The 16447-nt window shown below is 41.7% G+C and overlaps 1 protein-coding gene across 1 annotated transcript in view; it reads left to right on the plus strand.

Moving 5' to 3' along the window:
- Nucleotides 1-13948, plus strand: part of MRPS9 (mitochondrial ribosomal protein S9) — a 92890-nt gene extending 78942 nt beyond the window's left edge. Inside the window, exons 6-11 of the mRNA XM_080685632.1 lie at nt 406-491; nt 1339-1414; nt 3787-3949; nt 5069-5177; nt 10778-10947; nt 12695-13948. Coding sequence (XP_080541758.1) covers nt 406-491; nt 1339-1414; nt 3787-3949; nt 5069-5177; nt 10778-10947; nt 12695-12786 — 696 coding nt within the window. The 3' untranslated portion in view covers nt 12787-13948. The remainder of the gene's footprint in view (nt 1-405; nt 492-1338; nt 1415-3786; nt 3950-5068; nt 5178-10777; nt 10948-12694) is intronic.
- Nucleotides 13949-16447: the final 2499 nt, after the last annotated feature.

Consider the following 16447-nt stretch of genomic DNA (forward strand, 5'->3'; position numbering starts at 1 on the left):
TTAATTCTCTTAAGTTTGAAGTACATACTGCTATATAAATTAAGATTTTTTTCCTAAGGAAAATTTTTGTTCCTGTTTGTGGGACTCTAAGGAAAATAGTTTGTGGTTTCGTTTTGTTTTTACCAACTTCACTGGAGTTGTGTCTTATAGTTACTTAAAAATTAGTTCTTTAAAAATTAGTTAATGTATGCATTATACTAAATTCTCATTGAAATTACTCTCCCATTCTTGAGTTTGAATGAGAAATAGTATTCTTACAAAGCATTTTCAGTGTTACTTGCTGTGCAGCTAGATTATTTGAGGAGGTCACTTTTGAACTAAGGGGTGCTCAGGGAAAATGTAAAGTAAAAGTAATAATGTACCATCTCCTTCATTTTAGCATGTGTGTTTTTTTTTTTGCCACAGGACACATATGGAAAGATACTCGATATAGAAAAACTTAAAAATCAGTTGCAAGCCAAAGGTCTGTTTTCAGAAAAAAATAAAACCACGTAAGTTCTTTTCTTCTATTAAAATATATGAAAAATTTGAACTAACATGCCACTTTTCATTGGTGTTTTTAAAGCATACCTTAAGCCTAAATATTGTTTCAGTATTTCAGCATTAAAGTTAGAGGTCAAAATAATAGGTGATTTTTTTTTTGTTGTTTGAGAGGAAGTAAATATTAAGATTATATTTTTATGTTACTTCTTTCCATATTTATATACTAAATGGTATTTAATAACTATATTTGAGTATGGCAGCCTCAGAATTTTTGTGTATATAGCTACACATTTAACTTTTACATGCTTTAAATTTTTTTTAGTATTTTAGGGTTTGTGCTTTCATTTAGCAAACAGTGATAGATTAGATCCATCATCCTGAGCAACCAGTTTTAAATTTCAGCCTGGTTATTGACATTCTTATGTAAAAGACACAAGTCTTTGAGCATCTCTTGTTGAGGCTGTAAATACCACGCCTGGCCCTTCATTTGGACATGTTACTCCTTTAGCCCATTGGCAGATTCACGGTCACTCAAAGCATCTTCTGTGAAGTAAATTATGAAAAACAAGTGAACTTTTAATTTTTAAGAAATCTGATGGCTTTATCAAATTAATTCCACAGTGGCATGTTAACTCTTCAGACAAAACATTTGCTAGATTGAGTATCTTTCCTAGAGTAGATTGAGGGAAGTGAAAAATTATATCTGAAAATTAGTTTACTTGGATGAAATTTTACGGCTATATAGTACAAAAATTTGTTTCCCAATCAAGAATTGCTACTGCATGTGGGATCCTTTGTGGTATAACTCTAATTGCATGGTTAATTTAAAAGAGAATCTATGTGATATTTTAACAGAGACCTGATTGGCAGCAGATGGCTGATTAAGGAGGAACTAGAAGAAATGTTGGTGGAAAAACTGTCAGATCAAGATGTGAGTAATTACTCTATAAAAAATCAATGGAAAAATATCCTCGGATGAGGATTAACCAAAAAAAAAAAAGAGTAATTAATCATTTTAGTTTAAGGGGACCTGTGCCCTAACAATGCAGACAGTATTGTATTTAGAATCCTAATAGTGATGTTCCTCAGAGGTAGTTGTTCCTAAGACCGTTTTCCTTTGATAACATATTTATAGTTGATTTCTGCCACGGGTCAGGACCTTGCCTGTGGTCAGGAAGGTGACATGCCTGGTCTCCAGACCCTCCTTGTGTACGTGCCCTCATGCCCTCTGCTTGTCATTCTAGGGAAGTCTGGTCTGTTGTTGCCAGTTTTGTCTCAGTAAAGCAGGTAGCTCATTTTATAAGCTCATGATAAGTGTAAGGCGCTATTACAGGGAAAGTAGGAAGCCCGTGGTTACCTTCATACAACTTCCTGCTTTTTGGCTTACCTACATGCAGTATCTTGAGGCCACTGCTTTTCATTCTGGATCTGGAGAACCCCTGTGACAGAATCACTTGGAATGCTGCTTACAAAATTCAGTCCTCATATTCAGACGTAGCTTGGGATTTCTAGGGAAGTCACCCGGAATCAATATTTTTAACAAGCTTCCAGGTGAATGCTATATCCTATTGCTTTTGACTTCTACTTTAGGTCTCAGATTGTTTACAAAATGTCCTAATATATGCCAGTATCATCAGAGGAAATTTGATGTTTTACATATTTTTCTGTTCTAAATTTAGATTATTTTTGGAAGATTTCAGTGTAGATTAATTTCAAAATTGTTCCAAGAGTGTTTTTTCTTCCCTGGCAGTGGCTAACAGTGGTAGTGCCTTGCCACCAAGTAGGTTTTAAGTCATGTACTGACATTGCCCTTTTTCTCATTGAATATATTGGATAAATTAACAAGTTGGAAAGTTGCTTAACTGGTGTCAGGCATTCGGTGAGTGAGTGGTAGGTCTGGAGTTAATTTTCAACATCCTGACTGCCAAGTCGGTGTTGTTGAACTCGGATCTCACTGGAAAATCTCCCTTTGCTTCTCCATGGAACACAGCACTTCATGGTTTCCTGTTTCTGGTTGCTTTGATTTTCATACTACAGGGTTGTGTTTTTCATTTTGAAAACATCGCAAAGACTTTATACAGGTGTGCATAGATGTGTATGTACGTGTGTCTTCTATCCTTTTGGGGAGTGGCTATCAGCTAAAGTCTGGTATCAAGATGAAGGAGGCAGGAACAGTCAGTGACTTCCTAAACTTCTTAGTTCATGAGCATGACTATATCATCCCTGCAGTTACCCCTTGGTAGGTTCACCAGTAGTCACACTCTGTGCAGTGGAATTGAGAGAATCGCTGAGTACAAAGGATATAGGCCTGTAGATGGAGGGAAGAATGGAGCTTTATCAGGCCAGCATTACTGGTGGCTGAGTTCTTCACCCTCACTCAGAAAATGGCCTTCTCTTATTGTAACATCACAGGGAGCAGTAATGAAAGCAGTTCTTTTGCTCTTACCAGTGAGATTCTTCTATATTTCAAGTTACTAATGGCAAATTTTCACACTAAAGGCAATGGTAACAAAGACGAGTGTGACTTTTAGGGTTGGCAGAAACATAAGATTGTCAGAATTGGTTTCATACTGCACATACCTGAGGACCTCAAGTATTAGTTGTTTCCTTCTGCAAAAACACTTTAGAATGATTATTCTGACTTCTAATTTTAAGGGGTTAATACCAAGTTGTTTACTTTCTAATCACATGTTCAAGAACTATTAAAAAAAATGCACAGAGTAGCAAGGATAATTTATTTCAAGAGGTTGCCCTTTAAGTCAAGTATCTCTTGAATTTTTAAATAGCTTGATTGTTCGGTTTTAAAGGAAATCATAAACATTAAAGTAACACAGCTTGAACAGCTAAAGATATATTTGCCAAGTGTATTATGAAATATAATTTAAGAGTACATTTTCTCAAAATCAAACTCTTCCCATTTTACTACACATAACTTATTGGAAATTATTTATGAAGCTCCTCTAAATACAGTTCTAATAAGAAGTAGAAATTACTCTTGAAGATCATCTAAATATTTTTTTGAAAATGAATTTAAATATCAATTTCACGTCATCAAAATATGGAGAAGTTGACTTCTTTGAACGACATATCTCTTTGTTTCTCAAAGAAATGAGTGAGCCCTGAAGACCCACGGGCAAGTGCTGTGTCTGCACGCTGCGTTAAAAGCAGCATGAAGGTGCACAAGTGTCATACTGTCAAAACCATCATGAAAGCAACACTGGAAAGATCAAGTCTATCAAAATAGAAAAAATTTAGCAAATGCAATTACACTTGCGTCTTCTAATGAGTTTTTATTGTGTGCAGTACGCGCAGTTTGTGCAGCTGATGGAAAGGTTACTGCAGTACGGTGCTGCCGAAGAAGAATTTGTGCAGAGCTTCCGCAGGAGTGTCAGTGTGCAATCAAAGAAGCAGCTGATTGAGCCCGTGCAGCATGATGCGCAGGGAATGGCCTTCAGCACCAGCGAAGGTAATGGCATTCCACGGAGAGAAGTGAGCTCCATGACAACCATGAAACTGCAGTGATTTTTACTTGCTATTGCTCTCTGGGATTCTTTCGATTGGTTTGTTTGTTTATTTTTGCTATTGCTACCTTGGAATTCCTCATTTTTAAGATTCTATTGAAGTTTTAAAAAGCAAGGCCTTATAATGTCCTAAGAAAAAATGTGAACACATTCCTACACAATCATATTAACCCTTTTTATTTTCACATATTTATGTTAAATCTTTTTATTTTTACACTTTCAACTGGTAGAAACACTAAAACATTTATAATAAAGGTTTCTTATAAAAAATGAAAGTGCCCATGAATCTGCCTATCAGAAGCTAAAACTATGAGACGTGAGAACTTTAGGCCCTCACTCACCTTCTCCTTTTAGATGTGCAGACATTTGACAGGGTGTAACTTTTAAAAATTAATGTACTAGCCTGGCTGGCGTGGCTCAGTGGTTGAGCATCGACCTATGAACCAGGAGGTCACAGGTCGATTTCCAGTCAGGGCATATGCCCAGGTTGCCAACTCAATTCCTAGTGGGGTGTGCAGGAGGCAGCCAGGCAGTGATTCTCTGTCCTCATTGATGTTTCTATCTTCCTCTCTCTTCCTCTCTGAAATCAATAAAAATATATTTTTTTTAAATTAATGTATTAAATTATATACCTGCAACTCTTAAAAATTTAACATCTTGCCTTGTCATTACTTTCATTTCTATCAATTATATTTTATACTTTTAAAATATTTGAGAAATTATATGATTAAATATATTCTTATTGAATATAAAAGAACACTGTAAATGGTTGATTTTTTAAAGTAATATAAATAAATATGAATTTGTTTCTTGTGAAAACTAACTTAAAATCATTGTAGTGTTCTTCAAATGGAATTGAAGAACAAAATTACCTCATAATAAGCTCTATTGCATTGATTATGGTGTAGTTTACCTATTTTTGGTTGACTTGTATAGTAGTCATAGAGTTTCTTGTGTAGTGCTATATATTGTTATTTGGAAGAAAAAAAATTTTAATGTGACTTTATTGTCTCAAAGCCCTGCTTTTTCAAATTTTTACTATTAGAAATTTTATATTTTTAAAGGTCAAAGAAAGAGTGCAAAAGCAGAGGCAGTTGTTTATGAACATGGAAATGGAAGAATAAAAATTAATGGCATCGATTACCTGCTTTACTTCCCTGTGACGCAGGACAGGTTAGTGTCTGGTTTTTGCTTTTGCTTTTTGTTTTTAAAGAAAATACATTTCATCATGATCAATTCATTAAGGTTTGTGATTTTCTGATTGCGTTTGTCTTTGCTAATGATTTTTGGATTTTACTAATATAATTTATCAAACTAGCTAGAGGGAAGCTATCACTCTTGTCATATTTTTCCACAGATATCTCTTACGTTCTGCAGTGCAAACTATGCCAAAATGTAAGAAAAGTAGATTTCCACTTTCTGTTTCCCATGTTTAGGGGTGGGCATAAACAAAAGCAAACGACAACAAAAAGCAGCCATGGCCATCATGCATATTAGAAAAAGTCTGCTCTGTCACTTCAGATGTTTTCCTATTCAGAGGAAATAAATTATATGTATACGTGAGGCCCAGTGCACAAAATTCATGCACAGGTAGGGTCCTTAGGCCTGGCCAGTGACCAGGGCCGATCAGGGTCTTCCAGCTGCCAGCTGGGGGCTCCCTTCCCCGTCTGCCAGCTGCTGGCCGGGGCCTTCCTTCATTCTGCACTGCCCCCTGGTGGTCAGTGCACATCATAGTGAGCGATTGGTCTCCTAGTCGAACTCCCGTGGGGACAATGCATATTAGGCTTTTACCTATATACTAGAGGCCCAATGCATGAAATTCGTGCATGGGGTGGGGTCCCTCAGCCCGGCCTGCACCCTCTACTATCTGGAACCCTTCGGGGGATGTTCAACTGCCAGTTAGGCTTGATCCCACAGGGCCTAAACCAGCAGTCGGACATCCCTCTCACAATCTGGGATTACTGGCTCCTAACCACTCGCCTGCCTGCCTGCCTGCCTAATCACCCCCAACTGCCCTCCCCTGCTGACCTGATTGCCCCCAACTGCCCTCCCCTGCCGGCCTGATCTCGCCCCTAACTGCTTCCTCCCCTGCCGACCTGATTGCCTCTAACTGCTTGCTCCCCTGCCGGCCTGATCACCCCTAACCACCTCTGCCTCAGCCCCTGCCACTGTGGCTTTGTCCGGAAGGAAATTGGACATTCAGAAGATGTCTGGTTGACCTGGTCTAATTAGCATATTACCCTTTTATTAGTATAGATATAAAAGCTAAGTGACTGGAATGACCAGTTGTTTTGACGTCACTATGGCCCCAATCGGCCCCCCCACTCCAATAGGGGGTCAGGGCCAGCCAGCCAACCACCCTTAGCCCCTCACCCCGGCCGGCCTGATCAGGGGCGGGGCCGGCCAGCCAACTTCCTGCGTCCCCTTCTTCCCGGTCTACTTGGCCCTTATCAGCCCCAATCGGAGGGGCTGGCCAGACCCCACCCATGCATGAATTCATGCACTGGGCCTCTAGTATATATAGATTGAGCAACCACTTCCACCTTAAATAAGAGCCCATGAAGGCTTGGCTGCACCCCAGTGCTAAGTATGGCAGTTTTCTTTTCGAGCTTTGTATCCCATGGGAAACAGACATGAATCACATGAATCATTAGTGGGTGTTACAGTTCAGAGCCTCCACATGTGCTCCTCTCAGGTCTCTGAGTCTCCTGCAAAGGCCTGTTCTTGAGACCATTACTGACTTCCCAGTATTTACTGTCATTATCCACAAGGAACAGAGCTCTGCATGATTGCTCCTCCTTTCCTAATCCTCTTCCCGATTCTTGAATAGGGAGAGGTTTTAAGGTCAGTGCTGTAGGGAAAGGGGACCTGCTGATGCAGTGTAAGCTCCTGGGCAGAGTAATTTCTTCAGGAAATGTATGTTTATCTGTGTGTGTTTGTGTTTGCTCTGACTCCATTTAATGTGAATTAAACTAATTCTGCCATCATCCTCGCAGGGGAACAGATGAGGAAGTTCTTAATTCCCTCATGAAAAGCCAGAGAGACCCATCACTTTAGCACTGGGGACTGCTAGGAGGAATAACATTTGACCGATATTTGCCTGTTCATTTATTTTTAGATTTAACTGATGATTTAACACAAAATCTCCATTTTGGCTTGTTCTCACAATTAAAATATATTCTCAGAACTTATTCATTTAAAATTCAGCAGACATTTAATAAGGATTGTCTGACTCGAGGCTTGTTTTGGATAGTGTGAAGATATTACAGCTATGTAAGATCTGATTTCTGTCATTAGGAAACTCTGTTGGGAAACCTATAGCTAGTCATAGTGGGAATGGGTGGCTAAACTGCCTCATCTGTAAGTAGCTGGAAGGCTCCTGGCGGCCACACTAGCATGGACTGCCTCTCCTCCTGACGGAGCAGCCTAGGAGCTTGCAGGTCAGCAGTGGGGGCGCTGGCCGGGGAGGACCACTGAACTGGAGGAGGGTGATCTTGATGCTTCCCAGCTGTGGGACCTTAGCCTAGGTGATGATCATTAAGATAATGCTGAGTTGATTGAACTGCTTGCTTTCCAGGGCCTTTCTTTAGGCTGTCTTTACACAAACAGCAGCAGATCACTGGGAAGGTTGACCCTGCTGCCTTCCCAGCAGCCTCAGGAATTTTTTATTCGTTCATCCACTTATACACAACCACTGTTTATTACAATGCGCTTGGCATTGTGGAATACAAAGATCAATAACCTTTTTAATTTGGAAAGGCCTTTGCTCTGTCATTCAACCAATAAAGCAGCTCTAAGTGATCATCGTTCTGTACTGAAGGAGTTCATTCCTCATAGGACAGGAGCCATGTAGCCGAGGAGATACGCTTAGCGGCTCAGGCAATTATCCTCCTATATAACAAAAGGCTAATATGCAAATTGTCCCCTCAACCAGGAGTTCGAACAGGGGGTGGGGCTAGCTGGCCAACTGCCCGTGGCCCCTCCTCCAGGCCTGCCCAGCCCAATCAGCCCCGATCAGGGCAGGCCAGCTGGACCCCACCTGTGCACGAATTTGTGCACCTGGCCTTTAGGAGAGAAATAAGAGACTATGCAATTATATGTATTTTAAGCTACATGCTAATAGAATTGATGCCCTAGAAGTAGTGTTCAGAGAAAATAGAAATGAGGAAGTTGTGGGTTTTTGTTTGTTTTTCAAAATAACTTTTATTATATAACAAGGAACAAAGTAAATTTGATTCTTTTAACTCAGGATTTCATCTGGGATTCCTGAGTAGAGAGATGAATTGTGAAATATTTTCAAACCATGTAGTCAGATTAATTTAAATCAATAGCTATATAGTTACTTTTTATTATTACCCTTTGGGTATTTTTTCATCTACTTATAAATTTAAGATTGTACCTCAGTGTATACCAATTTCTCAACTATCTAGGTTCTCCTTAATGTTTCTTTCTTACCTGGACTTCTCTAGTGATACATTTCGAGTAAATGATAGTATTTCTTCCTGAATTTTAGTCTTAAGTTTCTTTAATAAGCAGGTATTGGGGGATCTTGAAATTTTAGAAATTAGGACAGGAAAATGTTTAAACTCCCAGACGAGTGGATGATCAGAGCTTGTCTTTGTAGCATCACGGGTGCCAGGACCTCACTTGGCTGTGATGCATGCAGAGACTCCAGTGACATGTGCATATGACAGTCCACAGATTTTATCTTGGCCTCGTTCCTTGCCAGAAAAAATGAAATGATGGAATTAGTTAGATTATCAGTCTCTAAATTCTCTTCATTTATTATGATAACTTGGCTATTACTTATAACAAAAGGGTAATATGCTAATTAGGGCAGACGTCTTCTGGATGTCCATCCGGACAAAGCCACAGTGGCTGTGAGGCCCGGGGCTCAGGCAACCACTGTGGCCAACAGTGGCAGCAACAGCAGGGTGATGGGGGCGGTGCCTTCCCCTGATCAGCCTGGTCGCTTCCCGCAGAAGGAGGCTAGACTGCGGCTTAGGCCCGCTCCCCCTGGAATATAATTGTATAGTCTCTTATTTCTCTCCTAAAGGCCAGGTGCACAAATTCGTGCACAGGTGGGGTCCTGCTGGCCTGTCAGTAGGACATCCCCTGAGGGCTTCTGGACTGTGAGAGGGGGCAGGCCAGGCTGAGGGACACCCCCTACCCAGTGCACAAATTTTCATGCACCGGGCCTCTAGTTACTTATAACAATGATTTCCACAACATTCCTATTTTTTATTTGGTTGTTTATTTCTTCAAAAGAGCAATATAGATTTATGTCTCTCCCTATTGAAACAATATTATTACAAGTTCCAGTGAACTATGCCCTGAAAGGTCCCTTCCGATACATCTTACTGCATGTGATTGTTTTGGTAATGTCAGTCAAGGAATGACACTTGAATGCTCCATCTGTATTCATCTTTTAGTTTCACTGTGTTGTAATAAGCTCTGTTTTGGGTCTAGAAAGCTACTGTGTCATACAAAGCAAGCAAAATGCAATATAAATCAACTTTTCTAAATAAAAACTCAGCAGAGATATTAAGGTAAAATTGCAAAATCAAAGTACTTGACAAAGGTGGAGGTGAACATTGCACCTGGCACATAAATGGTGCTCAGCAAATACTTGCTCAGTTGAGCAAGAGAAGGTCCAGGCCCATGTTCTTTCTGTGCTCCTTTCTCTAATCCTGTGGTGCCTGCCTGGGACCACGTGGACACTCGCTGTTGAGGGATGCAGGCCTGGCTGGGGTTGTGCAGTCACCTGCAATCAGGCAAGGAGCAGGACCCTGCAGCTTAGAGAATTGTTAATAGCAATATGTGTTTCATTGGGGGGTGGGGGGAGTTGAATGTGGTTTTAGTAACTTTAAAAACTGTCAGGATGTGCATTGTATGTGCATTATACAAATGCATTGTAGCATACTTTATTTAGTGAGTCCAATAGCATTGGAAACTGCATGGGAAAGCCCATCAATATTGTATCTGATCCTTGACTCCAGCGAGTTAGATTCATTTGATTAATGGAGTTTCCCAACTTTAAGACTTCTTTAGAGGTTATTTCCTAGCCTCACAAAAGACTTATGAAGATAAACGTAATCAACAGTCAGATAGTATATTGCTATATCCAAGAAAAAGAAATAAACCTTGCTCTCAGCAAAACATTCTAAATATCAGAAATATCAGTGGTCCTGGCCTATGTGGCTCAGTTATTTGGAGGGTTGTCCTGTGCCCCGAAAGGTTGCAGGTTCAACTCCCAGTCAGGGCATGATGTTTCTCTCTTACATCATTGTTTCTCTCTCACACCCCCTTTACCTTCCTCTCTAAACCTCTCGTTGGGTGAGGATTTAAAAATAAGAAAAGAAAAAGAAAATCCCTGGTCAGTGTGGCTCAGTTGGCTCAGTTGGTTGGGTATTGTCCCATGCACCAAAAGGTTGCTGGTTCAATTCCCGGTCAGGGCATATGCCTGTGTTGTAGGCTTAATCCCCAGGAGGGAGTGTGCCCGAGGCAGTTGATCAGTGTTTCTCTCTCACCGATGTTTTTCTTTCTCCCCTCCCCCTTCCTCTCTAAAAATCAATAAAAATATTTTTTAAAAGAAATATTAGTGTTTCTTCACAATGGATTAATTTAAAACTATGAAAAATATAGTAATGGATTCATCCAGAAGTATGAACACTTAGTGCACAATATGGCTTTTGTAAATGGTCAGAATGTGAACCGTTTATAAAGTCATGTGCTATAGTGAACTAAACCACATTTCTGGTGCTGTGCTTCAGAGAACAGTTGATGTTCCCTTTTCACTTCCTGGACCGACTGGGAAAGCACGATGTGACCTGCACCGTCTCCGGGGGCGGGAGGTCGGCGCAGGCTGGAGCCATACGCTTGGCAATGGCCAGAGCTTTGTGCAGTTTTGTCACCGAGGAAGAGGTTGAGTGGATGAGACAAGGTATGCATTGCTGTGGGAGGGAAGTGTTTGTTTTATTCTTGTGCTATTTACCTGGACTCAGTGAGAAAACAGTTCACTGTGCAGTATTGCAATTTGCTGCCTTCTCTTTTCATGCTCCAGAACTATAGCATTGTTATTCAGTTTTGATTTCTACAAAATAAACTTGAATTAGAAAAAAAAAAGGGAGGCATTGCCAGCATCAGAAGAAATTTATTTGGATCTCAAGGCATAACCAGTTTATCAAGTACTGCTCAATTGTATGTAGTAGATGGATTGGTTGTTTTTGTTTTATCATGGAAAGTTATAATAATTATTTCATTTAATGGTGAAGCCCTTAAGGTATGTATTTCTTTCCAAAATTATTGGAGATTTCCATTTTTCCATGGTGATGTTAGTTCGAATTTCATGGTGTCTCGCTTCATGGAACCCCATGACATGGTCGTGGAAACAAGTGTGAGAATGAATATGCACTAGACTTGTTCATTAGAGCACTGCTTCGGCATTTATAATAAATCAGGGCGGTTCTGGCTGGAGATTTTCTTTACACTGTTCGTGAAGAAACGACAGTGCTGTGGGTGCTGCGGCTCCTCACTCGCCGCCCTCCCCCAGTCCCTCCCGTGCCCCAGTCCCTACCCTCCCTCAGCCCTTGACTCCTGGAGCTGTGCTACAGACAAGTGCCACCTATGGCTGAGCCTCGTTAAATGTGTCAGCCTCTTCACAATCCATTTGTTTATAAACAGTTCACCATTTTGTGAAATTCATATCTGGTCCTTAAAATCATTTTATAGTGTCTTAACAATTCTGCTAGTTTGAGTTACTGTGCATATTGAAAAGTAATAAAGTGTTATCACTTATAATTTCAAGAAGAATTTAGACAGTTCTTGTCTGCATTTTGTTCAAAATATTTTTTATTCCATCCCATTTAAGTATAAGTAAAGTGGAAAAGCTATGGGTACATGATAAGCACTTGAAGTTTTCCTTTGCTGGATGGTCATGACAAGACCCCTCATGAAATACTTACGCACGTACTAGTGTTGGAAGAGTTAAAAAAACACAACAAAAAAAAACCCACAGTGAAACACTGTGGTCTGTTTACATATTTATAAAAGCTTTCTTATTGCCGGAAGTTTTGAAATCTGTGGTCTTTGCTGATATGCTGACTGCATCCATGTTGGGTCCTCATTGGCCATGCACTACGAGCAACTCCTTAATTGTGGAGGAAGCATAATTGCTCCTGGAGACTGACCAGGAGCGTGGAAGCCTCTAATTTATATTGACTGTTCTTCTGGGATAAACTGCTTATGATGAGAATGCAACCCTAAAACTCACTGTTTAGATTCTGAAACAAAGTACCAGGGATATTATGATGACATAAATTAGAATAAGATTTTTTTCCTCTCAAACGTGTTCAGTAAATCATATTTTAAGTATATGTATGTTCATGTATACTAGTAATATATGGTGTCCATTTACCTCCTACTTCCCTGTGTGTTTCTTCTCTACCTTTTGTGTTCATTAAACTCGCTCACATCTAGAATGATGGGTGTGCAGGAGTTCCACTGCCGTGAATAGCAACCTCCCACACAAGAGCAGTTTTCGCTTAAGTTAAACAGGTTTGAAAACCTGAAAGTAATCAATCCTCACGCAATAAGGAAAGCAGACTAAATAATGTCGCTAGTGTTTGGGAAAATATCCTGAAAGAGGGCGTTTCCCAGGGTTTGTCACAGCTTCTCTCTCTGTGCTGCAGCTGGACTGCTCACGTCTGATCCGCGCGTCCGAGAACGGAAGAAGCCGGGCCAGGAGGGAGCCCGCAGGAAGTTTACCTGGAAGAAGCGCTGAGTGTCGCTGGGAAAGGAGGGGGAACGCGCACCTGCGTGTGGCCAACACACATCAAGTGCTGGCCAGTGGGAAGGCCACAGTCAGACACTGGGTTGTGAGCGCTTATTTTCAAATGCTACTTTGCAAAGGTTACCTTTTAAAAATCACTTTTAAAAATGTTAGCTTCAGCCTGCTGCTTTATTTTTTTAGACTTTTTCACAAGGTAGTTTTAGAAGAAGTGTAAATTCATAGAATCTCGGCATACTCGACCTGAGGGGAACATTGAGCAAATCACCTTCAGGTAACCTCGTTTTGTGGACAAGAAAGCCCAGCCCCGTTTAAGGTTAAGCTGCATTGTAGTTTCTGATGGGATTGGGCTTGAACTCGACTCTCCTGACTTGTTTGCCCACGTGGCAGTGGCCCAGCCGTTTCCACACTGAGGGGGTGAGCTTGTTCAGGAGCAGAGGGAAGCTGAGGGAGAGGCCGAGCTGCCTGGAAGCTGTTGAAGGCAGCAAGCCAGTTTCCACACCCCTCTGCCCCTGGCAGTACCATATTCCTCTCTGCGTCTGACTTCTTTTTTAATACATTCTACATATAATTGATACCATGCAGGTTTTGTCTTCCTCTGTCTGGCTTATTTCACTTTGCACAATGCCCTCCAAGTTGGGCACAAACTTTTGGTTATAAGGCGAATTAATTCTGAGGATCTCATATACAGAATGGTGACTGTAGTTAATATTATATAGTATCATTGAAATTTGTTAAGAGGGTAGATCTTTAAGCATTCTCACACACAAAAAAAGGGTAACTGTATGAAATGATGAGTATGTTGATTAACTCAAGTGGTGGGGCCCCTTTCACAATTTATACATATGTCAAATGGTCACACTGTGCACTTTAAATGTTACCATTTTATTTGTTAACTATCCTTCCGTAGGCTGGGAAATAAAGACAGCCTGCCCCGAGGCGGAAGCACGGGACAGCGGGAGGGCCGCGGGACTGGAGGAGCGGGCACTGGTATGGTAGGAGCTGCTGTGAGGAGATGACAGCAGTGCCCGTTGGCCGCAGCTGGCACCTGCCCCTCAGTGTAGCTACTCTCCACAGTGTCCTGGTGTGAACGTCAGTTACATGGTCATCTGTAGCTTGAGGAGATGTGTGAAACATTGAAATACTTTCCAAAGTTTTCTGTATGTGTGATTTTTTGCTGGCCTCTGTCAATTCATTGCTTTCACATATGCCCACAAGGTCCATCCCTATGGTATTAAGAACCACTGGCTTAAGGAGGATTTTTGCTTTTTTTTTTTTTTTTTTTTTTTTTAAGGAAAATAAGCCTGGTTTTTGTGTGCAACAGTGAATCCATCAGGTAAAGCAGAGCAGGTGTGGGTAGGACGCTGTGGTGAGAGGGCCAGCACCCGGCGGGAGTGGTGAGCAAGGGAATTGGTAATGGCCTTTATCTTAAGCTGGCACATGGTTGTCCACTTTATTATACCTTCCCCGTGGGGTATATACGGTTTTTATTATGTGCTGTTGTATGATACAAGTAAATAGAAGGCCATCCTGCAGACCACGTGGAGGTTTCAGAACAGGCTCTGAGGTCATGTATGACCTTGGCAGGCTGACCTTCTTACACCTTGACTGCTCACATGAAGTGGGGAGAATGGCAGTGCCTCTCCAAGGCTGATGAGGGTCCCGTAAAATCCCTGTGAGCAGCATGGCCCACAGGAAGTGCTCTGTACAGGTTGGTTTGGGTTCTCATACAAATTCTCTCCTTGTCCCTGTCATTTGGTTAAACAGAAGTGGACAGCAATCAAGTTTGGCAAGGGAAGGAATACGATGGTTCCCTTGAAAGTGAATGGCAGTCGGTCCCTGTGTTCTCTTCAGGTAGCACTGAGTTCATTGACTAGACAGCCGGGAAACAAAGCATGATGGGAATGTGGTAACACTGTGATGTTGTGGACCAAGTGTCCCCACATCTACTAGAATCTGTAGGTGGGCTTGATGCAGGAACCCCTCAGGCCTGTGCCCAGCCTCTCACAGCCAGCAGACCACAGAGGCAGCGGCCAGTGGGGACTTACCGACATGACAAGGAGGGTCAGTGCGCTGTCCTTCACAGATATTGGAGTAGGTGCCGCCAGCAGAAAGGCCAGAGACCAGAAGGTAAGTTGTCAGTAAATCGTCTCACAGCATTGCCACCTTCTTCGGTGAATGACTTTGTGGGCGACAGAATTTTGTCTTATTCTGAGCCTTTGGTTAAAACACAACTCATTGCTAAAATTTGAAAGTAATATTTGAACACCATGCTATAAAAACTACTTCAACACTGAGCAAAATCTTATCAAAGAATTTTCTCTAGCATTTCACAGCGGATAGAAATTACTACTGAGCTGCAAAATGTAAAATTTTTAAAAAGAATTCAAGTCATATCACTCTGTTACTTCTCCTTCAACACAGGCCATTAGCTTTTTACACTAAATAATCAATAATATTATATCAAAAAGAAAGGAACCATAGGTAGAATTACGTATTTCGCTAGAATTAGAAGACAAAGGCCATGACTTGTGGAGTGAAGGCTTGTACTAACCCTATGTTTCTGCTGCGTTGACCGCGCCCAGTGCCTGCCAGCCTGCCTCCCTGTGCAAAGCAGCCAGTGGGTGTCCACACCCACACTGCCCGTCATGGGGCTTCAGGCTCCAGGCCACCTAGAGGCCAGTCCCAGACGACTCGGGACAGCCCTTGTGCCCCAGGGCCCACCGACATCACTCCCACCAGCCAGCCTGGGCCTGCTTGCCCTGCCTGTGCGTCCGTCCTCGGGTTGCAGGAAAGGCTCTGGCCTGAGTTCCACTGGCTCCCTTGCCCCTGACCACCCGGTGCTGCCTCGTGGGCCCTGCATCGTGTGCGGGCCCCTCCACTGTGAGGAACCGCTATTCCGTGACAGTTGTCTTCTGACCCGTGGGCTGCTCACCACACCTGAATAATAAACCCGCGTTTTAAACAAGCGTTAGTCTTTCAGACAGGCACTGTGACTAGCACTGAATAAAGATCACCGTGTAACTGCTATGCTATGTTGGTGCCTTTTGTTATTTGATTTTTAGTCATCAAACATTTACCAAGGTTATAACTATCAACCGTCAAGTTCCTTCTAGGAATTTTTTTTTAAATCCTCACCCCAGGATTTGTTTTCATTGATTTGAGAGAGAGGGAGGGGCAGGAAGGAGAGAAACATCGATATGAGAAACCTTGCTCAGTTGCCCCTCATAAACACCCCCACTGTGGATCAAATGCAAAACCTTTTGGTGTAACCACTGAGCAACCCGGCAGGGCCTAGGAAATTTTTTTAAGGAAGGGAGGAGACCCTTTTATTAGAGTGGTAAATTCCCAGTACTTTTATTAATTCTCTGCTACTTAAGCTTTAACAGAAATTAGGACCATCAATCTTTGAAAATTGTTTATGAGAACTCCAAATGTATTCCTTTTTCATCTTCCCAGGACCTAATTGTACTTGCAAGCAAGAATGGAACCTACGCATGGGTCCAGCCTCGCAGCGTGAGGTCCCCTCCTCTCCAGAATGAAAGGTTAACACCAGACTCTCCATAACCCACCACATGGCATACCCTCTCCACCTGGGCACCAGCGTTCCTTTCATGTCCCCACTGTTACGTTGCATTTCTCTCATAATTTCGGA

This window comes from Plecotus auritus, assembly GCF_963455305.1.
Source record: "Plecotus auritus genome assembly, chromosome: 8".
Taxonomy (NCBI): Eukaryota; Metazoa; Chordata; class Mammalia; order Chiroptera; family Vespertilionidae; genus Plecotus; species Plecotus auritus.